General features: G+C 39.1%; 1 protein-coding gene across 2 annotated transcripts in view; it reads right to left on the reverse strand.

Annotated features, from left to right (window-relative positions):
- The window catches only part of cdh13 (cadherin 13, H-cadherin (heart)), a 425435-nt gene extending 398805 nt beyond the window's left edge, over positions 1-26630 (reverse strand). Inside the window, exon 1 of one of the 2 annotated variants that reach the window (XM_041996695.1) lies at positions 26402-26630. In XM_041996695.1, coding sequence (XP_041852629.1) covers positions 26402-26446 — 45 coding nt within the window. In that variant the 5' untranslated portion in view covers positions 26447-26630. The remainder of the gene's footprint in view (positions 1-26401) is intronic. The other variant, XM_041996696.1, reaches the window with a different exon arrangement.
- Positions 26631-26929: the final 299 nt, after the last annotated feature.

Genomic DNA, 26929 nt, shown 5'->3' on the forward strand with positions numbered 1-26929 from the left:
GTCATGAAAAACATAACCTGGTTTTACCCTGGTTATGAGCCATTTTTTACCCACAAAATCCTTTTTATAAAATAAACAAAAAAAATTCCAATTTGATCAACAGTATATGTGGTTTTCATCACAGTTAAGTAATACTGTGTTGTTTACAGCTCAAAAAACACATTTTTGGTGCGCAACCCCTTTAACAGAGAAATAAATAATATAATAAAATAATTGTTAATTGTTTATAAAACTGTTTAAAAACAATAAACAATTTTAAAAGAATAAAAAGATTAAAAACCAATAAAACCAATAAATGAAACAAAACACTGCACACAAAAACAGGAACAGAGTCTCATACTGGTCTGAAAGCCAAAGAATAAAAATGGGTTTAAAGATGAGTTTTAAAACTGGACAATGAGGAAGCTTCTGTAATGTGGAGGCGGAGCTCTTCCACAGTTTTGGAATGAAAAAGCTCGGTCCCGTCTCGGTATGTCCAGGAGCAGCAGGTCAGCTGACCTGAAGCACTGAGCTTCTCCATCAACACAACGTGGTGAAGGTCTGCTCCAGGATCATCGGACTCCAGCTCAGAACACTTTCATCCCTCTGAGAATAGTGAGCAAGATTTTCCATGACCCCTCCCACGTTGTGTCCCAGAGTTTGATTGGCTCCCCTCAGGATGTCAACTGCGCTGCTCATGCTTCAGGACACGGAGGAGGGGATGACTTTTGTTCCTGTGGCCAGAGCCATCAATATACTCAGAGTCACGACACTCTCGTTGACTCCTGTGTACAAACTTCCGGGTTACTGTAGACGTTCAATAGCTCCAAACACCAGATCAGACTGTGTTCATCGCCAATGCGTTCCATTCGTTTTCAGCGGTAAGTCGATGCAATATCAGTCTTATAAGTCACGAAAATGCATTTACATTCTGTCAGACGCCCTGAATTAAAATAATTATGTCTGTTCAATGTGATAAGCTTTTATTTAAATGTATTTTGTCTTTGTATGTTATAGATTTTGCCCTATTCCCCATGGCCTCCCAGCTTTTTTGTTTAGTACGATTAAGTGTGGTCATGGTCTTATATTATTTATTTCAGTGTACTGATCAAGTGCATTGTTATTCATAGATTCATAGAATTTGATGTTCAATATGACTTAGGTTAGTGGAAACGTATTAAAAAATTAATAAAAAATGTATTGTTCTGTCACCTTGAAGACATAACATGTAAGGTACACAGTTTCTTATTGTTGCTTATTCGTGCAGCTGTATTAAAATCCTTCCTGCCGGCCATTACAAGCCACCTCCGTTCTGGGTCCCTTGGGGAGCCATACATTGGGAAGCCTCTCAGACCGGTTGGAGCATCCAAATGCTGCACAGTTCACCATGATTGACTGTTTTCTGTCTGTAAAATATTATATATAACCATTACCATTATATAATAGAAAATCACAGAGCTTTTGGCTTTTCTCAATTCATTTTATTTAAACTGTTTAAATATTTATTAAAACTGCCTTGTACCCTTTTGCTTTCCATGTTCCATACACCAATAACTGACTAATAAAACTCTTATTTTTTACCGATTCCCTGTGCATCTTTAATCACTCACTATCACTCTTTTATCTTCCCTCTTTACTCTTGCATTACTTTTTCACACATACTTGTTCATTTATTTGGTAACACTCATTGATATTAGCTCATGTTACAGCTGTTCTACATTTATGTTCTGTAGCTAATTTAGCTATTAGTCATTTTTTAAAAATTCTTTATTCAGGCAGGAACACTGACATCCATCAGTCTGTCATTTTTCCTTCCCCAAGGTTTATTTTTATCATTTCATTATGCAAACTGAAGCTGATTTATTTACGTTATTGCCTTGCCCTGTTGTCTTATGACATTAAAAAGTTTGTTTTTTGAAAGGTTTTCTTGTGCCTGTCGGTGCCAGTCCCACCAGTAGGTCAGGTAAGTGTTTAGTTAAACCAAGTTGTTACTCAATGAGACTTTTCCTTTTACATTCAAAATAAAGCAACTTTATTTGTACAGCACAATTCAACAACATGGTGATTCAAATGGATTTACAAAGACATTAAAAACATAAGAATATATGAAGCATAATTTAAAATAAAAACAAGACAAAAAGGGAAGAACATAAACTAAGCATGATCAAGTTTAAAAAATAAATCCAGCTTAAGAGAGACGGTGCAGATTTGGACTTTTAAATACAAACCATTGAAATGCAGCTGAGAGAGAGTCCTGTTTGAAGGGGATCTTCGGTGTTGTCAGCGATGTGTCTTTGACTTTAAGTCCATGCTGCTGGGACATTACATGCTACCACACAGCGGGCTTTAATAATTAGATGAAAATAAGCCGTAACAAGCTGATCATTTAACCTTACAAAAGTGAATTGTAAGGACGGTTAGCAGTAAGAAATATAGAAGCTAATGAGGACCATCATGTCAGGTCTTTAATAAATGCTAGCTTGTTGGTTGAGATGAATTTCCCTCTAAACATGAAAATAAAGATGAAATTATTGTGCTGGTTACACTTATTTAATCTGTTGTCAAACATGATTTGATCATCACTTAAATCAACATTAACCTAATAATGCATTCAGTGGCAAACATGTTTAGTTTCCACCCTCAGTGATCCGATCGCTGCTGTCTGTTCCGTAGTAGTCTAGCAGCGCGGGCTTTGTTTGGAACTACTGGAGGCTCCATGGCCCACTTACAGCAAAGTCAACGGATGCCGCAACTCTGAGTATATTGAGGGCTCTGCCTGCGGCCATCCAACTCCTCAACTCCTCTCTTCCCCCAAACCTCAATGCACCAGAACCCACCCATCTAAGACCCCCCACCCACACATCCATCTCACAACCCACACAAGTCTTTATAATCATGATGGAACCGGCTACCTCACATAGACTGCTGGTATCCCAACTCAGCCCAGTCCACACTCTGCTGTTTGCACAGCTGATATATGTCAATACCCACTTTTGCATATTTATTTACCTTAATTACTTTTTCCTTATTTGATTTAGTGTATAACTGACTGTGTGCCTTTAGATGGCCTTCAGGGACAAATAAAGTATTTTGTATTGAACTGAATTAAAAGCATCAACCTTGCATCTCAATATGATGTTTTAATAGTTTCTTTTCTGTAGCTTACAGTCCACAACACAATTTATATAGTATATATTAAATTTTATACATTATAAAACAGGGGGGAAAGCGTGTTAAAGCACCATTTTTATTGCTACATAGAAAGTTTTCTTCAAATTTAATCAAATCCTTAGAGTCTTGCAATTTTATTGAATTTATGTTGAGTGTTGACATGTTGCATTGTAATCAAGATGTCAAATATATACATACATTCTGGCTTAGAAACTAATTATAAGCCAAAAGGCTTCATTAAGCAGGGAAGCTAACAGAAGCTGCCATAGTTGGCTTGTTAATAACAGTTTTTATATTATTTAGCATTATTATGCAAACAGGTATGTGGGTAATGTGTAAAATGTGGGTAAAACTACAATTAAACATATTTAATTCAGACAAAAGGAGATCAAAATGACAAAAGCAAACAAGAGGTAGGTACATAATTATGTGTAGCTATTATTTAAGAGAGGGGAGAGAAAAAAAATCAAAAAAGGAAGGAAAGAAAATTAAGCGGAAAAGGATGATGAGACAACCGTCTTTTAAATATTTAGGATAATAACTATTAGAGATAGTAGTGACAGCAATAATAATAATATAAATAAATAAATATACTACTAATATATAATAATAATAATAATAATAATAATAATAATAATAATAATAATATAAATAAATAAATATACTACTAATATATAATAATAATAATAATAATAATAATAATATAAATAAATAAATATACTACTAATATATAATAATAATAATAATAATAATAATAATAATAATATAAATAAATAAATATACTACTAATATATAATAATAATAATAATAATAATAATATAAATAAATAAATATACTACTAATATATAATAATAATAATAATAATAATAATATAAATAAATAAATATACTACTAATATATAATAATAATAATAATAATAATATAAATAAATAAATATACTACTAATATATAATAATAATAATAATAATAATATAAATAAATAAATATACTACTAATATATAATAATAATAATAATAATAGCCATCCATAGGCTATTGTTAAACATATAACAGACATACATTATGATATGGAATAAATCCATCTATGTCACACTCAGCATCAGAGATAGTAAGTTAGTGGAACTACAGCCCATAAAGCTGTAGTTCCCGCTCGGCTACTCTGTCTCCGGGTGAATGTGGTATTCCTGTTCTTAACATCGCTGTCACAGCGGGTCACTCCTGGAGGAGTTTTGAGGGTTGCTGCTGTGAGTTCATGCAATAGTGATGCAGACTGTTTTTCTTTTTTTAATCTTCAACGTTTGCAGGTTACCACCCGGCCTGATCCACACCGTGTTGCTGGATGCATTATCCGTTACACTGACATCTTTAGTTATACAACTGTATTTTACCTGTTTATGTTCATTTTCTTTGTACTTCAGCTGTCTTGTAGAGACTAACAGTATTTAATTCTGCCAACAGAGAGCAGCCCCATGTTTGCATGTGTTTGGGGGGGGTTGAAATGGTGGAAGGTGGCCTAATATTTACAGTCTTTTCACAGCTCTCTTTCCCACATTAGACTTCTCTATCAAACCCTTAGCAGCTTTATAGTCTCATTTTCAGCTGCCAACAACTTCAAAAACAGTGTAACTATGAATTAGAAGGAGACGTTCAAAGGCCCTGAAATAATGAGTACTTTAGGTGTACCGTAGGAACTGTATCAGATGAAGCCAAAGCTGGAGAAAAAAGACAGACCTGTGTGAGTATCTCTCTGCTTTTCTTCTTATACAACATGAACACACACACACACACCAGTCGCTCAGCTTGCTTCCCAGTTACCAAAGGCAGGCCTTAATTCCTTCCAATCACAACTACAAAGCCCTCTCTCGCCACCCAGACGGAGATGCAGGTGGATAAAAAGAAAGATTGCCTCGAACCATTCTCACAATCACAAACGGGCTCGCATGAAGCATTTGCACTCTAGCCAACCAAAAAATGAGAAAAAGGAGGCCACCCACGCCTGTAAAACACATACACGTCGGTTTATTGTTTGTCAGTTTTCATATCCCTCCTTATTTACTCTGCCTGTAATGCAGTGGATGGAAATTAAATAATGGAAAACAAGGCTGCACTTTATTTGTTCTATCTCTCCCTTCTGCTTTAAGTTATTGAAAACTAGCTCTTGTCATCACTGTTTACCACTCGACTTAAGGAAACACGGCATCCACGCTTCTCTCGTCCAAACACATTATTCTTGCAGTGTTTTTCTTTTTGTATATAGGAGAGAAAGCTGGCAGGTAGCATATGTGCGATGTATGAGTAATAAAAGGGTAATGCATTTACTATTCACATCCTCTTCATATCAATAAGTCCGAATATCACATCTTCATAAATGAATGAGTAGATTTGGAAAACAACTTTTCAGTTTTCTTTTCTAAATCTCAGTAAAACTTTTGCCTTTTTTCATACTTTTCTTTATCTCTATTTTTAAATAAGGAGAGAGGGGAATATACACACTGGTGGCGAAGATGAATCCAAAGATATGACCCAATAAAAAGCTGAGCCAGTGAAAGCATCAAGATAATGAGTTGGATAGAGTTTTCCCTCAATCCCTGACTGGAAACTGCCTTCGACACTTCAGCTGCCGTGCCGTGTTTAGCTAGCCTACAGTGCCCTGGGTAATGCCTGAATACAGACAGATGATCCAGCCCGAATTCCAAATATTTCTCCAAATCTCTGCAGCTATACCCAGTAATATGATAATAAAAGGGATGTTTAGAGCACACACAGTCTGCTGATAGAGCACAACACAGATCACGATGGAGGAAAATGTTTGAACGTCTGTGGTAGAGACACATTTGTACATGAAAATCAAGTGCAAGACATTTTGATTCCAGCATTCAGAAGTTAGTGCTCGGCCTTATGTGGTTGTAGAGCCATTTCATTTGGATATATGTCCCGTCATCTATAACAGGTAACGGGGGGATGTCCTGCCTAGAAATTATGATGGTTCTCAGTGTGAGAGCAAATCAAATTAAAATCTTTATGGGGAAGTAAAAACTCTACTATTGCAAGCCAGAAGACCACTTTAAATCAAACAGGTCACTTTTTAATAATATCTTAGGTAAACTGTCAGTAAATTTTGTTATTAAGAGTTAAAGATGATCAATATTTGCATCTAACTGCAAATTGAATGACTAGGAGTGAGTGAAAGCATGCAGAAGGAATGAATGGCAGGAAGGAATTATAACGTGAGTCCTTATCAGGGCTGAAAGTTTATTGTTATAAATAAATTTACCACAAACTAGGAAATTTGTGTCAGGTGCATAATTTATTATTACCAATAGTAAAGTATTAAATATGATTAGAAAGCCTGATTAGTCACCTTTACAACGAGGTGTAACTTGTAAGGACTGAGCAGCCCAGCTAAACGTGATATTCTCTGGCTGGTATTCACTCTTGTTTTGAGCTTGAAGTGCTGCCAGATGTGTTCCCGTCACAGATGCATGGTTAGCACCTGACTGGCACCTAATTAATAGACAGACATAGAGTGAGATTTTGGCAATCCCATATCTCCAGAATCGGAAACCTACCCGCCAGGATGGCAGCATTCTGCCCCACAGAGCCAAGATCACCACAGAGTGCATCCTGAATTTGGGAGTGGAGACCAGAGAAGAGTGACCAACACAGTCACACTGGCAAAGCAAGGCCGGTTTGTCTGACAGTGGGGTGCAGAGGAAGCATTAAAATAGGAGAATTACAAAGACAGAAGCACGACCCTTACCAGTTATACCTTCTTGTCAAAGGAACTAATTAGGCTTTCCAACAATTCATAATACAACGCAAAAAGGTATTAAAGGGGAGAAATAATTAACCAAACACAAATCTTCTTAGTCTTTGCAAGTTTTTATTAATCAGTTCAATTAAAAATGTCTCAACTAAAATAAGTTATCTTTCTTGCTCGTGTTTGCCAGATTCATCAACAGGTTGACTTGACTTTTGGCACCAACATCATTTTTATCCTTTATGTGCCTCAGAAAGTGTTGTAGAGCTATGGTGAAGTTACACAGGCTTCTTCCAGCCTGACAGGGTTCTTCTACTGCAACTCACTAACTATCCCTGTGACACTTTTTGCATTAAACCATGTTTTTAGTTGTTTTTTGCTCACTAACTGAAAGTAATGTGAAGTGACATAAAGGCTGTTCCTTCTGTCAGAAATAGCTAAACAACTTGTGCACATTGACAGCAGGCAGACAGAGTTGGACAGGAATACAGCTCTTCATGTCTAATATGCATGTAGAGCTAAAAGCGTAAACCTGTGTGTGGTTCCATGTGTGCAGAAATGTGCATGTGCATGGTTTTCACTAGTTTCAAAGAGCCATGGATGCATATGGTTCTCTTTCATCATTATCAATCAATGTGAAAATTTAAAAACATGCAAGACCTCTTTTATGCTCCAGTTTGAACTGTACCTGGGGACGCTCGGGTAAACCATTTCCATACATATGAGAATACAAACAACAGCAAAGAAAAAGCATGGTTTTAAAGCATTTGTAACTGAATATGTTTTTAATAAATAATCAGAATAAACATGATAAGAACTCAGTCCCTGTTTAATGGCCAGTGGATGAACGCACAGACTGCATGTCTGGAGATGATGTGGAGGGAATGTGGTTTGTTAAACAGAGTTCGCAAACCTGAGGTGGTTCAAGGATAAATACCAGTTTGTTAGGCTTCCTTTTACTGCCTGTAATTCTGCTGTTCTGATTAATCAATATTTTACATCTGCATTTAGGCAAAAAGTTCTGTTTTTTCCACATTATACTGAACACCAAACCTGCCTGACCGATATGGATTTTTTGAGGCTGATGCCGATTCCAATTAATCGGCTGATTAAGAAAAAAAATATGTTCTACTTTATTTATTTTAAATTCTCATTGTGAATTCCTCTTTCTATGGAGCATGCATTAATACTGCTACCAGTTGTACTGATAATTTTATCTTTACATATAAACCACAGGCGGATGCTATATATAAGCAATATGAGTGAAGTTACTGGTAGAACATTATGTATGCAGCCCTCTGACACCCTTCAACATTAAATCACATTTTCTCTACTCCATTAATTTCTTGGCCATGAAGTCATGACTCATATGAACAAAAATAAAAACCAGAGACACTTTTCTCAGATCTTAAAACACGTCGTCTTTAACAGAGCTGCATTTTAAAGATAATGGTCACAGATAGTCGGGAACTCATGTTCCTCCACAACACCACAGTGAGCTGCTGCTACAGCCGGAGTCACGTTCTAGCATTTTCTCACCACGTGAAACTAAGACTGAGAGTAGCTGAAGACAGAGAGTAATGTTCATCCTTTTAACTTTCCCTCCTCTCTGCTTCACCTCCATCCTCCTGAAATGCGTCTAACACACAGCTGATGGAGGGATAAACCTCATTCTGAACTCATATATTTTCTACACTTACCTTATTTCTGTAGTTACTTACTGGCTTTAAGCTGTTAGCTAACGCTATGATAGGTTGGGATAACTACAGTGATTTCATTGCTAACATAAACAAACTAAGCTAGGTTAGCACAACTTTAGCAATGTAACATAAATGTAAAGCATGACTGACGCAACAAAGCACGGGTCGCTATCATGACACAAGAGAAACAGTTAAACTGAAACTGGAGACATGCTGAGTCATTGGCTGTAGCTGTTGCTGTAGTTAGCAGTGAGGACTGAGGATTGAATGGGGTCAGAGCTCCATCTAGTGGGCACATGGCACAACATCTTTCTGCATGACTCCAACACTGGACAACATTTACTGTTTTATGATAAATTAAAAAAACAATTATTTTGAAAGGGGCTATAATCAGCCGATTTAATCAGCTGGTCGATCAATTGGTCGGGCTCTACACGGAACGAACTTCTGCAGATTTTCTCACTGATGCGCCCTCTAAAGACGGATAATTTGACATCCATCTTGCATCCTACCTACACTCTGAGCTCTCTCCAGACAGTAAAAGTCATTCTAATGTTGACTCTTGTCTTACCTCTTGTTCTGTCCCTTTCGCTCTTTCTTTTCCCTCTCTTCCTCTGATAATGTCCTTCTCTGTTTCTTTGTTGAATCAGCTACGGCACGCATGGATGTTTATATTCACTTGCTAGCATGTGACGTGATACATAAAGCAAAACTCAGCTGAACATAGTGCGGCATCATTGAAGAAAAGCTTCTGAAGTGTGGTTTCTCAGCCTTGGAAAGTTGCTGGGCAGCGACAGCTCCAGAAATGAGCATAATAAATGTGACTGTGCCATCAAACGAGCCTGGAGTGCCAAGTTTTAAGGTCAAAAAGTTACATAGCAAAACAGTTTATTAACATACAGTAATAGCGCACTTACTGGCTAAAGAGGCAAATTATTCCCTGTCTGGTTGGTGGAGATGGGAAAAAAAGTAGAACATGTTTGACAGCAAAAACAAAATCTTTGGGAATACTTTTATTATTACTATCACCATCATTACACCCAACCACAGTTGCTAATGCATTTGAAGCCTTATTGCTCTTCAATGCCAAACTATTAAACATGTTTACTCTAATTCATTACCTGACACTCCGGGTCAGGTAAATTTATTACTCATGTAAGATAGTTAGCACTGAAATATTTATTAAATGTTTTCTGGACCCTAACTCCTCAACATACGCTTTTGGATCTGAAATATATTTTTTTCTTCTGAGTTTATTCTTTGTCCAAATGTCCCAAATCCATTAAAAGCAGTTGCAAACAGGACGAATGACTAGATGAGGGACAGCTGCAGGTGGAAAGGGTTGAAAAAGAAGATGAAAACAGAATACAGGTAGTTGCTTTAGAGACTACAATTTGTCATTCTGTGCAGAAGCCTGTGAACTCTCTCAACAGATAAATATTCATGGCAAGTGGAAAGGGTCGCTCACTCTCGTCCTCCCACTACAGAAAAAGCCGAGGTAAATCTCCACGTGAGAAATGGCTCTGTCAGGACCCATTTCAGAGTAACAACTCAGCAACCTTGTCCACCCACGGTCGACAAGTGAACCCTGCCACAAAGAAGCTTTGTCTTCTATAAATTTCCTTGCTTTCTCCAAACCTGCTCTTCCTTTTCCTTCATTTTTAGCTGCCTTAACTTTTCTACATTCCAGCATCATTACCCTGACTCTCACATCATTGTCAGTCTCTTTCAATTCCTCTGTACCTTCAGCAACATTAATGATGTTCGACGGACTGGTGATTTGGGGAGGTGGACGCAGACACTGAAACAGAAAAATAAGGACACAACACTCAAGATAAATTAAGTGAGACAAAGAAAAGCAGAGCAAAATGGATGAGAGACAGCAAAAAAGATTGAGGTGATCAGATCTGGATCTGATCAAAGGAAGGTTAGGCTATCAATCAGAAGTTAGATGCCTTCATTGTTTTGCAAGTAAGTCTGAAGATTTTGACTATAAAGATCCAAAACAAGCCCCAGGTTAGACTTACCGAGTTCAAGAATAGCTTGTTAACTGCGGCAGTGTTGAGTTGCCTGAACATAAGATCAACAACAAAAGCTGTAAAATGTCGATTTAATGTGCGTCTGATAAATTTAAATCTGCAGCCTGCATTATTTACTACTTCTGCTTGTAATATTAACGTAATATTTACATTAGGAGACATCTTTGACTAATGACAGAGTAACTGTTTGAACAGTGGACATGTTTGGAAACTTAGAGGATTTCTTATTGTTGAAGGAAAATCCATCCATCCATTGTCTTTACCTATTTGTTCCAATGCAGGGGGGTGGAGCCTATCCCAGCTGCTACTAGGCCAGAGGCAGGGTACACCCTGGACAGGTCGCAGAGAAACTAGCAACCACTTAGGCTAAAAATCTCCAAGGTAGAATTTATCATTGAGTTTTTGGGCTGTACCCAGAGCAAATCCATGTATGTACAAAGAGAACATGCAAACTCAAAAATTCCAGCCAAGATTCTCACTGGGAACCTGAGTTGTGAATGTGCAGTAGCAGCACTAACAACCATGCTGCTGGGGGAAAATCCATCTACTAAAAGATTTAAATATATATATATATATATATATATATATATATATATATATATATATATATATATATATATATATATATATATATATTTCATTATATAAACAGTTGTTCACTGTTCCACCGCTGAGATATGCTATAAATTCAAATTTCTTAGATCAAGTACAGCTGAATCTCTAGATAAATTAGATTTAGTCAAACCCAAAGTAATTAACCTCCTGCTTCAAGTCTGGCTCCTAGAGGTGTTGATTCGAGCCTTGTGACTCAAGTCAACACCTCTGGTGTCTGGGATTAGATCCAACCTGACAGCCGACCTAAGCTGAATTGATTGGGGATGTGAAACTCCACCTCTGCACTGTGATAAAGTAGTAATTCATCCACAAACCTTCTTTCAGCCTAAACTTGCATCTGCAAGGAAGTTGAATTAACAGACGAGCTGAAACCTTTAAGTTAATGCCAAATTAGAAGTTGAAATTTTAGGTTGGAAATAACAAATTAAACTAATGTCTTGAAACTGGGGGGAAACAACGATGAGAAGGCTGATAAACAACAGTATAAATAAGGATATATTACAAGTGTTCCCTCCACATTTCTAAACAGCTCATTAAATTACATGTTTTCAAACACAAGACATCCCAGAACAATATACAGATAGTCTCTAGCACATTAAAAAGTATTTTTTTCAACATATGTTCGCTTTAATTAACTTTAAATATCAGCAGCATCTGGACATATGAACAAATCTCTGTCTCATTCTGTTGCTTGTGTTAATGCATCAACAGAACGTCACAAATCCAGACTACAACACTTAATTTGGATTGAAATGATAATAATAAAAAAACTAATTGTGTGCCATTTAGAGCATAGCCAAATTAAATTAACTGTGTATTTCTTAAACAGGATCCACTTTAGGTCAGGAAAGTGTGAAACAGTTAACGCATCAGTGCAAATGTGCACGTGTTTTATGATGGGTAGACTGGGAGGTGAATAAAACAGGAAAGGTTGGTTTTACAATCTTAATGTAGAAATGATGAAAACTGTACATCATCCCAGGGATGAGTTTAGAGCTCAGGGGGGGCAATTAGAACAGTGACTGATCCAGACGAACACTTTCTAACAAACAGGCACCTAAAGCCCAGATGTAGAGTTTCAGTGTTTTTAATTCAAAATGTTTATGTAAGTCAGTTTTTAAGTCACTGGTTTAAACCGTCAGGTCTTCCTGGGATTTGTTTAATTTTAACATTGTGGATCTAGAGTCCTGCTTTAAATGACGAAAGGACAAATCTGTCTTCCAGGGAACAAAACAATGAGCTCATGAAAAATCATTATTACATGAAATGTAATACTATTATTCACAAGCATAAAATGCCAGACAAACTAAAATGTATAAATGTCCAGCCTGACAAATCCAATATTTCCCCTCAACATATTCAGTATATTTGATTTTCAGTCTCACTGAGATCAGTCCATTAACTGCCATTTGATCTGAAACTGGTACATCTGAGTTCTGCTGTTACTCTTTTTGACCAAATTTCCATTTGGAACAAATATTTTCACAGGCATGAATGAAGCGGACTCCCTCTTTAGGGGCCTTTGCAGGATTATCTAGCAGCAATATCAGCCAGGATACCAAAACTTTCCCATCATAAATATTTTATCTTTCTCTTGCATACTTTTTTTTATATCATACAACATGAAGCTGAGTGAGGAAGAAGAAGTGAAGAAGTGATGAAGAAGAGTTTTGCAGTCTGTCTCCAATGACCTTTGGTTAAAGAGAAAGAGAATCCCTTAAACAATAAATACAGTATCTTGTGCCGTTTCTTTTAAGTATCAGTACTAGTTTTATGTTAAAATGAAGATTGTTTGGCTAGGACGTTGGACAGGTGGTATCTTATCCAGACTTCATAGAAAAGAATTTAAGTAATATAATATAAAAAATGTAGGCTGATAATTAAGTGAAGACAGGAGTTGTAATGGCTGAAATCCATGGGATTATTTTTTTGTTTGCCAAAGTTCATCTGATAAGTGAGACGTTTAAGAAATGAAAACTAACTTCTAATGTATGGAAATGATACGCCCAAAACTAATAACTTTTAATAAATGTATAAAAACAAATAAATAAAAAGCGTATTGCTAACACAGATCTACATACTGTTAATGTCTGCTCTCCCACGCAGTTTTTATCACTTGGCTAAGTGGTGGAATCACATGCTTGACATGTGCATTCGCTTTCTAAAGTGTTTGAGCTTATGAATGTTCAAAAAAAATAAAGTATGAGTGGTGCATACGATAGTGAAGTTACTTTCAATGCAGATTCCCTTAGCCTACTCCTCTGTTCTCAAGAGCTTTGCTACTCAAGCTGAAGGTCAATGCTTCATTTCTGTTGTATCTGCTGAGGGGAAAAAGTGCATTAAAAATGTTTAAATGTTTTTAGGACTCATGTATATGCATACAGATCTTAGCTGCTATCAGCATTTTCTCTCTAGAACTTTTCATATGACTTGTGCTGTTGTAGCTGTATTAAAAGTGAAAACGTAAGCTGCGTGATGTTTAAGCTGCAGCAATCATCACTGCTGACAGTGCTGCTAACTGCACTGGTTGTTGCCAGTTCTATTATTCTACTTTTTTCTAGATGACTTTAGTATATAAAATAACACTGATTAATACCCAAATTCTATTGTACATACATATATACGTTTATATCACATTTTACTACATATGCGACAAAGAGTCTTGAGTCTTGAATAATCTACAAAGAAGAATAAGACAAGTAATTATAGAAACTAGTTATAAAAGGCTGAGCAGGGATTACCACTGTTACTGGTACTTTCAGTGATGCTGAAGAAGCCTCTGTCTGATGCTTATTTAATCTGCATATTTCTCATCTGCTTGTCTTCAAATGGTGGACACGATTTATCATGCTTCTCTGCGGTTTATTACTAACTGTGGAGCCATGACGCATCGCTGTGACTGGTACTCACGGGTGGGATGGCGCTCTCTGGCCACTAGGAGGCAGGGTCATTGGTGCACATTAATTTACAAGGCTATGCTTGTACTACTGCCTCTCTACGTTTGTGCTTTAATCACACAGAGAAGTGGAGATCAGTTGCTCCCTGTTCTTTTGCTCGGGAAGAAAGCCTTTGTTGCTTGGAACATGTTGCAGAAAGGCTGAAAAACTGACTGAGCTATTGCCCTTAAATGCCTTCAAAACCAAGCTGAAAGCATAAGAGGCTGCCTCAATAACCTGCTATTGTTTTTCATGACCTGTGTTATATTAATGTTGTTTGTTTGATTGTTGTAACTGTGTGTTGAATTTTTACTACCTCTTGGCCAGGACTCCCTTGAAAAAGAGGTTTTTAATCTCAGTGGGACTTTCCTGGTTAAATAAAGGTTAAATAAGAAATACTGTGGAAAGGCTTTGCAGTGTCGTCCATTTTATAGAAAAGAAATATTTCTGAAGTGCTGAAAAAATGTGCAGAAATCCTCTTCATTTTTATCCTAACACAGCAGTCTGGATGACTTAAATTTCCTTCATAACTTCTATTCACCAAGTTGAGAAATTCCTTAAATGTGTTTTGTGTCTGAGATATAAACTGTTATGTTAGATACTGACAGAAGATTATGAACCAAACAAAAGCTCACTAGCTAATATAAAGTCTACTTTATATGATATATACACTACCGTTCAAAAGTTTGGGGTCACTTCCCTATTGAATCCCATGGCAAAGTGACCCCAAACTTTTGAACGGTAGTGTATATAAGATTAGATAAATTACAATGCAACTGCAAAGTTGCTCACCACAGTGGAACATCGTCCCTTCTTTTTATTTGTTGCTACCGTTTTCTTTCTCTCTGATTGCTGTCTGGTCTTTTAAGGTCCAGAGTGTTCACAGTGCTCAGACAAACTGGTTTGAGTCTATGTCCACTTGTTTGTTTCTTTCTTTCTTTCTTTGTTCATTCATACGTTCGTTCGTTCGTTTGTTCGTTCGTTCGTTCGTTCGTTCGTTCGTTCGTTCGTTCGTTCGTTCGTTCATTCATTCATTCATGTATGTTGTAGGTTAGTTTACGTGCTTGGGTGGGTATGTTTGTGGGGACACCATCTGAGAGGGTGGTGGGGGGTTAGAGTTACCACTTTTGTAAAAGAAAAAAAACAAACAAAAAAAAAAACAATTATGCATCACTACATACCACCTCAAGCTTCCTCTTATTGCCATTTACATGAAATTTCTAGAAAAAGTTACAGAATTATTTACTAGTATGTGCTTTCTCCTGCAAAATTATCAACTTATCAACCAACACAATAGATGGTTAAAAGTGGATTAACATCTGAGGAGAAAATATTGATGAGGTACAGTGTGATTCTTGAGAAAAGCTTTGCAGCTGCAAATCAGGATGTGCTCTAAAAAAATCTAAAAGTTCAGACAGCGTGACAAGTGTTTGATGTCTTGCAGACTATAAGCCTGAGCAATTTAACGGCACCTCCTGTAGACTCAAAAATAACTGGACCAAACCAAATATAAACATTTTTGTCACCTATAATCATGAGTATTTTGTATTTTTTGGAATCAAACTGAAGAATTGCAAACAGGAACGGAGCTAGAGGGTGGCCAGTCCGAAATCCAACTGGACACTCCAGGTGCCACCTCAGGTGATTGACAGGTGACTGAAGGAGGAGGACAGAAACATCTTTCCAGACATGCATGGATCACCAGTATCACTACACCAGGTGGAAGTAAATATTAAAGCAGTTTCCTAATTATTTATCCTTTAAATATATTGACATGTAGCTGCAGATTTCTAGAAGAGATTTTGTCCCTGTGCAGGTACAACTACTGATGTTATGTAAGGCTATTAACCTGGTGTTAGCATAAAGCCATGTATCTAGTTATATGCTAGCACTAGATTAGTTTTAGGTTAATGTGGGGAAACCATGTCATGCTTAATTTACTTAGTGTTGACTAAGCTAGCGCTACATGATCCAGTTTCATGTAAACAGGAGGCTAGCAAGGCTGCTAGCTGGTTTTAAAGTAGCTATAGCATGAAAATGTGGAGAAATAGATCCTGGAGCCAGTCTGGTGTAGAGGAGGAAGATATAAGAATGAAGAGAAAGGGAGATATTTCTGACTTTTTAGTAACAAAGAAGGACACCGATCAGGTGGAGACAGACCTCAGATCTGGTATCAGCAGCCCAGCAGCTCCCAACGTGTAGCTAGCCACACCATGATCCAGTCTACCACCACCACCAGACAGTAGACCAGAACTTACCCCCTACTACCAAACCAGGATCCAATCTACCACCACCACCAGACAGTAGACCAGAACTGATCCCCTACTACCAAACCAGGGTCGTCTACTACCACCAGACAAAAAAACAGAACAGATCCCCTACTATCGAACCAGGATCCAGTCTACCACCACGAGACACTAGACCAGAATTGATTCCCATAATGAACTGAGGATTCACATACTGAACCTAAAACAACCAACTTACCTTCCAAGGATCTTTTGAACTGGTTGTTTATATAAGAAATAACTCTCCTCTCATTATATGACCCCCTGATCAAGTCTTTTAAAGCAAGGTCTACTTTAAAAATTTTTAACTTAACTTATTTTTGTTTTCGAGATTGTGAAGTCCTAAACCTGAAAGCTGCCCATTCGCTCTCCCGTGAATAAGTTAGATTTAATAACAGAAGTTGGACACCTGCTCATTTGCAGTAATTTAATCTAAAAAAGAAAAAAAAAGACCCTAAGTCAAATACTCTGGGTGCCATAAGTACACACAGTCTAGCCTGATAAAAAGGCACTCTTCTTCCTCCTCTGACTCCATTAGAAATAATTATCTCCAATCGATCTAAGAAGCCCTCTGTGGAGCAGTAACATGAACTTGTCTCTGCAGTGTTGGGCTTCAGATGTCCGTCAACAGTGTGTGCATGAGTATATGCGTGACCACAATTTGACTTCCAGACTTCTGAAGTTGCTGTAATTCTGAAGGTGGCTCATCTCAGTGCGGCACCCTCTGGACAAAAGCCCCCTTTGAACAGGTCAACCACGAGGGTGGAGACTGTAATGGTAAATGCACTGATATTCGGCCACCCGGTGTGACTCTGCTGCAGCGTGAAAAACCAAGTAGTCAGTATGGGGAGCGCCACAGCGGAAAATTGTGTCCAGTAAAGCGTGCAAGGAGGATGTGACAGTAAAGACATGCAATCCTAATGAAAATTAAATGCAGTCAGGTCACTTCTCAGGGAATCTTCATGGCAGTAAGCCTATAGCATGCCAGCATCTTCTTCAGAGCTGATAAAAGAGGAGAAGTTCAGATGATGGGAGGGGCCAAGGCCAACTCATTAATGTGGGTGTGAACCACCGATGGCAAATGAAAATATGTCAGAAATATAAATATGCCCATTGCCTCCTTGTTTTAAATAACATCCAACCATTTTCCAGTTATTAGTATAAGATACAGCATAAATGTGCAGAGGTGGATAAAGCACCTCTATGGAAATCTCTGCTCTTCCCTGACCTCAACCAAAGCCACAGTCTCATCTTTACCTTCATTACCGCTGCCTCAGCCTTCCCAGGAGGCTCACAGCACTATGTACTTCACCAAAAGCTCTTAAGTGTACAAATAGCTATCCTTGCACTTATGCAGATGGATTGCCCCGTGCCCTAAACTCTATGTTTTAATCATTTCAGGTTTTCAGGTTAAATTCCTGGATGGATGACTCAAAGCAGGAACTTAGTGAAGCAGTCTGAGTCTTATTCGGATAAGTTTCTTTAGATTTTACAAACAGCCATCAAAGGATTTTGAACATAAGGGCTGTATGTACAGAGGCTACGGCTCCTCGGACCCGCCGGCCCAGGTTCAAGTTCTGGCCTGGGACCCTTTGCTGCATGCCATTCCCAGCTCTTTCTGACCTCCAAGCTACTGTTAAATAAAGGCCACTAGGGCCCAAAAGTCCTTAAAAAAGATTAAATACAGATAACTAATACAGCAAATGGCAGCTATGGAGGTTTGGTACTCATAGACACAGTGCTGGTAGAGTTAACAAGATTACCGGCACTAAAGGAAGAAACGAACCTGCCTTCATATGCTGATGTACTCTTCACTTTCTTCTATGGCATCCAAGCAACAAAGGGAATCCTTTGAAATGAAGAAAACTCAAATGAGTGTGTGGGGAACTGTAATGTACTAAAGAAGGAGTGTGCTGAATACTTCTCACATCAAAGTGAAGATAATAAAGACAGTCACATTGCAAACTTCTTCAAAATACAGTGAAGCCGGCACATAAAGCTGTCAAGACTGGGGATACTACCAATCCAGTGGCATTTCATCCAGCGTAATTCTTTTGCTCCGTCATTTAATTCATTTGTAAGCTCAAAGCCTCAAACCTACCTGCGTTAATATGAGATAAACCTCTGAATGGTGAGCGACATTAATTGTCTGAAAGAATCCAACTGAAGTGGCAGCCTCCCCTGTCAGTGGCTCTCATTCCCTTACACGCTGACATCAAAAGCAATAAGTGGGATGAGCTATTTTAATTGCCTTAAAGTGACCTGACTGCGTAGGCACCAATTTAGTGCTTTATGTGCTCACTCCAAATTAGTCCTCCAGTTTCTGCCTTTTTCTTGACAGTGAAGTTCAGAGGTTTAAATGGCCACTTTATCTCAACAAAACATGTTCAGAAAAACCCTCCTACCAGGGAACACACTAAAATGCATGCCAAGCATGTATGCTCACAAACACACAAGTACACACCTAAACACATAGTTTAAGCACGTTGTACATCTGGGTGTCAATTATCCCTGACATCCCTCCAAAAAATATCTGGCATTCTGTCGCCATCTAGACTGCAGGAGCTGTACTGCAAGAAGAAAAAAAAGGACAAAGACTTCTCGTGGGGCTTTGATATTTCTCCACCTCTTACAGCAGTGAAGCCGGGATATGAAAGGCTGAGGGAAAGAAATAAATAGATGCATGCAAGCTTTCTGATGTGGATTATCTATCAGGTGCAGACAAAGACACATCCTTAAAGAGAAGATGGGAAAATGAAGAAAGGAAGGAAGAAGTGGGCCGAGAAATGCTTCAAAGCAGCAAAGACAAAAAGAGAAAAGGAGTAAAAATGAGAGAGCTGGTGGGACTTCTTGTAAAAGTCAAAAAGAACTGGTTCCATTTGAACTAGAGATGGTTTTGACTTCGTCAGAGAGCTTCGCTGGATATGTTGAGAGATGTAAAATCCCAAAGTCAGGGTGGGGCAGAATGAAAGTACAAGTGATGTCTTCAAACAATCACTTCCCATGCTCCAAAAGTTAGTAAAAAGGCTTTCACTGGAGCTTTAAAACAGTGTTAAACGCAAGGTAATAACCATTACCATTATCCAGCTTCAAGACTACGTGTACAATTGTTGGCTGCCTTCATATTCACAACAAAGGTGCGGCTGAGTTTATCTTTTGCAGGATTTTGTGAGATCAGTTCTGAATCACCTGACAAATAACCATTCTGTAACAAAAGCCAACAGAATCATCAAAGAGAAAAATTGAACAATCAGTGGATTAAGAAGTGAGAAATGACAGGATGTGTTCATGCAGAAATTCTTAAGAGTGCATGTGCACATGAAGAATGCGACTCAAACAACAGATTTATCAGCATGGTGAAAGTGTTCGTCTCCTCCAGAGCTTGTATTCTGTCAGGCGTTTTTTCTGACTAAACTTCACGGTTACACTCACCTGCGACACAAAACGCTAAGGAAAGAGGCTGCTTTCAGGTTATTTCCAAAAGGTTCCTGATAGCATTCATTAGTCAGTGCTGTGTGTTCATTCATCTATTACATTTTCCTAATATACTTCTTTACCACCTGAAATGATTTCTCATCGATGCATGCATGGTGGCACTGCACTCTGATGTTCGCATGTTCGTTCATGGTATGTTATTGATCGGTCAGTAGGAAGTTTGTTATTGTGGAAAACTAAAATAAAATCAGTTTTACAGGCCATGCAGCTGTGGCTGCTATTAGCTAATAATCAGGACTGACCTTAGTCCTGTTTAACATGGGTCTGTTTTATGACTTTGATGCACGCGATCCATTTCATTTCCATGAGACTGGCTCATTATAGGCGCTGTTGTTTCAGCACGGTGTACTGTCCATATTATCTGCTTGCTTTTTGTAGTTGCTAAAAGAACTTTCTGACCCTCAATTTTTCATTTTTGTTGGGGAAAAACAAAATGTCCAAAAAATTAAGGGATAAAGACTTAAAACAACAAAGCAACAGAGAAGAACAGAGATAAACAAGGAAGGCTGCAAACCGCCTGCAGCAGCTTTGTTTAACTGTGTGGTTTATTTAAGTTGGTTAATTATTGTTAGGCTATTTTATTCCAGTAATTTGTTGTTCTTGAAGCCCTGTGAAAGATAAGGCCTAAATATTAGACTACATATGAATCTGCTTTGTTACTTTTCATTTTGTCCAATTAAACTGTTAAAATTCTTGCATGATTTCTAGGATGTTGTTCTGTTGTAGCAGAATGTTTTTCTCCACATACACTACATTTACACTGTATCTGTAAAAGCAAGCAAACTCAAATCTGCACCCTCTTAACATGTCTCTCTGACAGTTATAAGCTTCAAAAGACTCAGTTTTCTATACTATCGTGTACCAGGATTTACAGCTCTTGCAGTAATAGCGGCTCTAAAAGGGAATTCTATAACAGATGTGACTGTGAAAGTTAATTGCAAGCCTTTTGTTGAATAGACTTCAGTTATATTTTTATAGTGCCAATTTACAAGTAATCTGAAGGATCTTTTAATGAAGAAAAAATCTTTTGAGCAAGCACTTCAAGTCTTATATGAAGCTTTTATTGTTTCTTTTCTTTAAATTGTAGCAGCTAACAAAGTATTTCAGCATATTTTCTTTTCAGCCAACTACTCACGCGTCACATCAACCATCAGGAGCACACACTGACCTGCTCTTAGAGCTCTTCAGTCATCTACAGTAAGAGGCACTTAATTATGGGTCAAAAATGGTCTGCAACATATCTATTACCGTAACTGAGCAGAAAACATGCTACAGATGAGCACTTGCCACTACAAGGCTAATGCAGCCTGTCAGGGCCTGTATCATTGCATGCTACTAGCATGGAAGAGAAAGGACCTTGCAGTACCAGCCTTTAACATGAATGCTCTCACTGTGCTACTGTAGTGCCAACGTCACACATTTAGTGGCAAAAGAAAGAAGTCATCACAATAATGCTGCAAAAAGAAAGTACAGCCTCAGTCCGTCCAAACTTGTGAAGGTCTCTTGTGACGGGAAAGTTTGTTTCTGAGTTTGGAAAAAAGCCAGACTGAAATAATGGGTGAATACCATGAATAACTGCAAAGTGCTAGAGAGGCAGTGAGAGCAAGTGATAAGACAGGGAGAAGGAGGAGGAAGATGGGAATGGTGAGAGGAATATCTTGCTTTCTCATATGCTGAAGACCTTGTACACGGCTCTGAGGGGCAAAGCTGCTTTTCTTTCATCTGTTATCGTGACCAGGATATCTTTATGACTCTTTGTCTGTCTGTCACCCACTTTATCTGTGTGCTTGTTTATCTGCTTGTCGCCCACTGTATTGAAAAGAGGAGAGCATACAGAGATGAAAACGTGATAAACTGGAGGTACAGAATCACACTGAGCTGCCATGTCCTTCATACATGGCTACAGAGGCCTTGTCTGGTGTCTGGTCATGCGACTGTCTCTTCACTAGCAAATAAGCCATTAATCTACTCTCCTAGGACACAGAGTTTTCTTTTTTTTCCCCCACTTGGCACATTTCACGATTAAACCACGCAATGTCCACTGGTGTTTTGCATAATTAGGCCACTTATATCAAATGCAGGCAGATTCTAATGGAGCGCAAAGGGGACATATTTACTTTAATTAGTGCTCTCAGTGGCTCTATACCTCATCCTCCCTTGCTTCATCCTCTGCCCATCTCCTTCCTTCCTCTGGAGAATGCAGTAGTAACGGCAGGGGAAAGAAGATTGAAGACGACTGTGCTTCCCTCAAAGGTCACACCCTCCTTCAGTGGAGTTTAGATAACGTTTGACCTTATAGCCCATTACACTGCCCTGCTGCTCAACTCAATTCACAGAGGAGTACACGGATAGATAAAAAAAACTCAGTCCATGTTTCAGAATCTCCCATTACAAGGGAAGAATCAGTGTGAAAGTGCATGCGTGTGCATGTGTGTGTGTGCTGGTCAAGTGGGTAAGCACATGTGTGGATTTAATTTACTGGAAGTTTTTAGAGTTTTTCTATCAATAACAGCAGAATCACCCCCAAAAATTAAGTAAATAAAATTTTTTAAAAAACTCTCAGACTGTAACACCACATATTCTAGTTGTGCGTTTTCATGAAGGAAACCGCAACGATAACTAGGATGCGAAGGAGTCTGAAACCACCTGGAAGGTCTATTTGCTAGCTTATTGTTGGAGCCAAAGTAACACCAGATGCTGAACTTTACATTGGTATTGGGCTGCATTCACATGAGCCATTTCAAAGTCTTTGCAGGACTCTGTCAGCTCTTAAAATTGAGGATTTTTTTTAAATAACCTTTTATAGTTTACAGTTAGACTACAGGAGATGAAACGCCATGTAGCTCTGTGAGAGGAGATGAAGGCAAGAGGTGGGGTGAGGAGGAATAAAGGAAAAAGATAGAAAGAAAAATCCCTGTCTTGATGATTGGCATCCCTCATTAGAGCCCTAATTAGACTCTGTAGCTTGTCACAGTGTCGCTCTCAACTGGACTCCATGATAAAAAAGCATGTCAGAAATACAGAACTTTGTGACAGAGCGATGGCAGGTCTGAAAGGACAATCCATGTGAAGATTCTCGAGAGGAAGAAAATCAAGAGGTTAGGTTGGTGTCTGCATTCAGAGGGATAATTGATCGTATCTGGTGATGGACATGACAGGCTCCATCTGTGAGGCACAAAAAAGTGATCGCAGATTGAGCATCCCTCATTATCTTCTGCAAAGGATGGTGATATGTTAACCTTTAATGAGTGACAAATAAATCTGGTGGTATACTATTAGAAATGACTCTCACTATTGATTACTTGTGTGAATTTTTACTCATATCCCCCACCTGGTGCTGCACTCCTGATTAGTAAATTGCACTGACATATACAGAGAAATGATATTTAAAAACAAAAAACAGACAAAAGTATAAAATGTGACTGGCCACAGGTCTGTGGATGTAAGTACTGCAAACATCAGCCTTGTCTTTGAGAAACAGGACACCATAGCAACCTCAGCATCACAGTTAAAACAATTTTCCTCAAGACCGCGACCTCCCTCCCCTCTCGATCCGTCTTTCTGTGTCTGCAGTGGCTTAAAAAGGAACTTTAACAGTCTGATGGTCACCGTGGCCATAAATGTCCATGACAGCAAATCTTCTGGCAGGCACACCCAGATGTCAGCCCAGAATTTAAACTGTGATTATGACTGTCATCCTCCTCCGGCGAGAGAGAGCGAGAGTGGAGGAAGAAAACAGAGCCAAACACTCAGAGAAAATAAACGGTGGATTAAGTTAGTAAAATCAAATTAATGAAGGTACACAAAGGGTTTAAGAAGTTTGGAGGGCATGGAGCAGAAAAAAAAATCTCGGGAGGGAGTAAACAAACAAACATCCAACAAAAGGAGTAAAGACAGGAAGGAAGAATCGTGGTGGAAGTGAGTGGCAGAAAAACCCTTCCACCTGCAGCTCCCAGCTGTACTGGGCTTTTTTCTGAATCTCCACATGAAGAGACCGCGTAGCATTCCACTTAGAAAACAGGGATTTCTCATCAAGCACAGGGCTGCTGGTGTTCATCCCAACATGCGCTCTGGCATGGTGGGAGGAAGATAGGTGGGGAGGCGTATTACCAGCCACGATGATGTGACAGTTAAAGGTGTTGGCTCTGGCTTAAAAACAGGTGTTTAGATGTGTGTATCTGCCAGATTTTACCAATAGTGTCACAACTGTGCAAGACATAATCCTAAAACTTGACATGAAGATCATGGCTGAGTTTGAAGGTGGGCATGGTGTGACCCCTGACCCATGAGACCTCATGGGAAAGATTATCAGCATGTTTCATAGCGGTGAGAGGGATCCTATCTTAAGATGCTGTTTTTTTAATCTATTTTAGGTCTTTTAATCTAATTAACTTGTTCCTGTTTTTATTTCATTTCTTTTATTTCTTTGAAAGTTGTTTTTAATGCACTTGCTTCCTGCACCTCGCTGTAATGCTTTTAATGTTTTATGTAAAGCACTTTGAATGGTCTTGTACATGAAATGTGCTATACAAATATATTAGCCTTGCCTTGTTGTGAAGAGGCACTTAGCTCCCTTCTAGAGGATCTATAAAGAAGAAAACCTCATTCAAGCGCACACACATCCTAAATACTGGATGTCTCTGTGATTCTAAAATGGAGAAACTATTTCAGTGTGAATGATTCAGGTAAGATGGATGCATGATTGTAAGTTGCAGAATACTGATCACTTGGAGGAAAAGTACTGAGTGAGCTATGTTTGTCCACACTACAGTTTACATCTTGAATCATTGACATTTACATGTATTAAAGACATAACCACCAAAAATGATGGAGACTTGTCAAGTTGAGAGCTTGTTAAACCATGAAAACAAGCCAAAGGAAGCCACAATATTTCACTGCCTGCGTCTTTGAGCCAACTCCACAGCAATCGCTTGGTTTTTAAGAATAGTCTCCCGCTCAGAATTTCCCAGTGATAAGAAATAAATCCACTCTATGGAAAGCCTCCTCACAAAATTAGTAAAAAAAAAAAAAAGATTTGTGTATGTAGAGCGTGGTGTGTGTAAGAGAGGGCAGGTCCAATAAAACAGGGAGTTAAATCATTTCTTTAAAGGCACTATTAGCCTGAATCATGATCGAGAATTGAACTACAATGTGGAAATGGACTCAATGCTTACCCAATTAAAAATGAATAATACACAGAACCAAGTGTGCACTAAACCTACACAGGTCAAGAAAAGAAACGCCAGATGAGCTGCTGTTTCATGCGTTCTGATGAGAAGGGGAGAATAAGAGGAGAGAAAAAAGCAGCATAACAGCACAGTTTCCTAAATGAGCTGCTTGCCATGCCACACTCCGGGGCTCTCCGATGCTTGATGCCTTTAGAAGAGCAAAGTTGTTATAAAATTAGCTCTGCAGCATACTACCCGAGGAACAAACACGGAGCAATTTAAGTAATGTATGTCATTAGTAACTCCTAATTATCCTCATAGGAAGATATCCAATAGGAGGAGCAAGGGGCCAAAACAGCTGGAACAGCATCCCCACTGTTGGTTTCATGCTTGCTGAATGGCACTGTGGCAGAGCAGGTCATAAACACAGTGAGACGATTAAAGCCAAAATGTGAGAAATGTGTCAAGAAATTTCATAACGAGAAAAGTCAGCAGCTTTGGTGCTGCGCTTCCTTATGCAAAACGCTCTAAAGACGACTGGCAAACAGCGGTTCTGAGCTACCTGCTGTCTTTCCACAGTAAAGTCGGATCAGATGAGCAGTGGCTCCATCACAGAGGGGATTCAGGCTTCATTAAATGTCTCAAGAGAGCTCATGTCTACCATGACCAACAGACCCAAGTTACTCCCACCACCTTTCTCTTTCCCCTCTGCTCTTGTCCATGCCGCTGTGTGTGCGCGCGTGCGTGGCTGTGTGTGCATGCTTCCCATAAACACACACCCTCACAGCCCCAAAGAAACGCTCAAGTTGGTGGCTGAGCGGAATGTTGATGCGACTGGAGACAAGAGCTGGAGCCGTGCTTTGCACGCAGACAAAGCACCCACTCTGCGCTCCTGCTCCAGCCCTTCGTTCCCATCGTGTTTTTTCCTTCTTCTGTCTCTGTTTTCGTCTCTCTTGAGAAAATGTGAAAGGCATTCCTAAAGTGAACGAGCGTCGCTGATTGCCGGCCCCGATCCCTTCTTTCCCAAAACTCGGTGCCGGAGCTGACAACTTGCTTTGGCACGGCTCGGATGGATGTGCTGGAACACAGGTGGAAACGCTGTTTGTCATTTGGAGACTCAGACAAACTTGACAAGGCTGCCATGGCGCCTTAAACCCAGATTGCCCGAGAAAGTCGGATCGCTTCCAATCTAAAGGAAAGAATCCCACACACGCTCTCTTTCTCCATCTCCTACACACACACCTTCTGTCTTACCTGGTAGAGGAGGAAAGGCAAGAGGATGCGGAGTCCAATCTCCATGGTGGGTTAATATTCTCTCGGCGTGAAACACAAACAGATTCAAGACAGGGTGAGAGAGGCTGGGTCAGCTCTGCTCATAATTCCGGTGTCCAACCGCCGGGGAAAGAGGAAAGCCTCGCTGTGAGCCACCAGCTGCCAACTTCCCCCAAATACAACTGCAGTCTGATCAGCAAAGCGCTGGATATGAAGGCGAGACCACGACCAATAGATTTATGAGTAGGACAGAGAGAGGGGGGCGGAGGGGGTGAGGCAGAGAGAGGGGGGCCGAGGAGAGGGAGTTCCTCTCCTCTCTGAGGGTCAGCGTCCTCATTTTTTTTATTGAATGTCGACACCTAATTAATTAGAGTTTGAAGTGATCGGCAGCGACATGTTCGGCGGATTCTTCCGCGTCTCGCTGTTTTCTCACCAGCCAGCTTTCCAAAGCTCAGATACTGGCAACACAAGCGCTTCCTTATAAAAGATGATTTACGGTTTCTGTCATCC

The sequence above is a fragment of the Melanotaenia boesemani genome, chromosome 10 (genome assembly GCF_017639745.1).
Source record: "Melanotaenia boesemani isolate fMelBoe1 chromosome 10, fMelBoe1.pri, whole genome shotgun sequence".
Taxonomy (NCBI): domain Eukaryota; kingdom Metazoa; phylum Chordata; class Actinopteri; order Atheriniformes; family Melanotaeniidae; genus Melanotaenia; species Melanotaenia boesemani.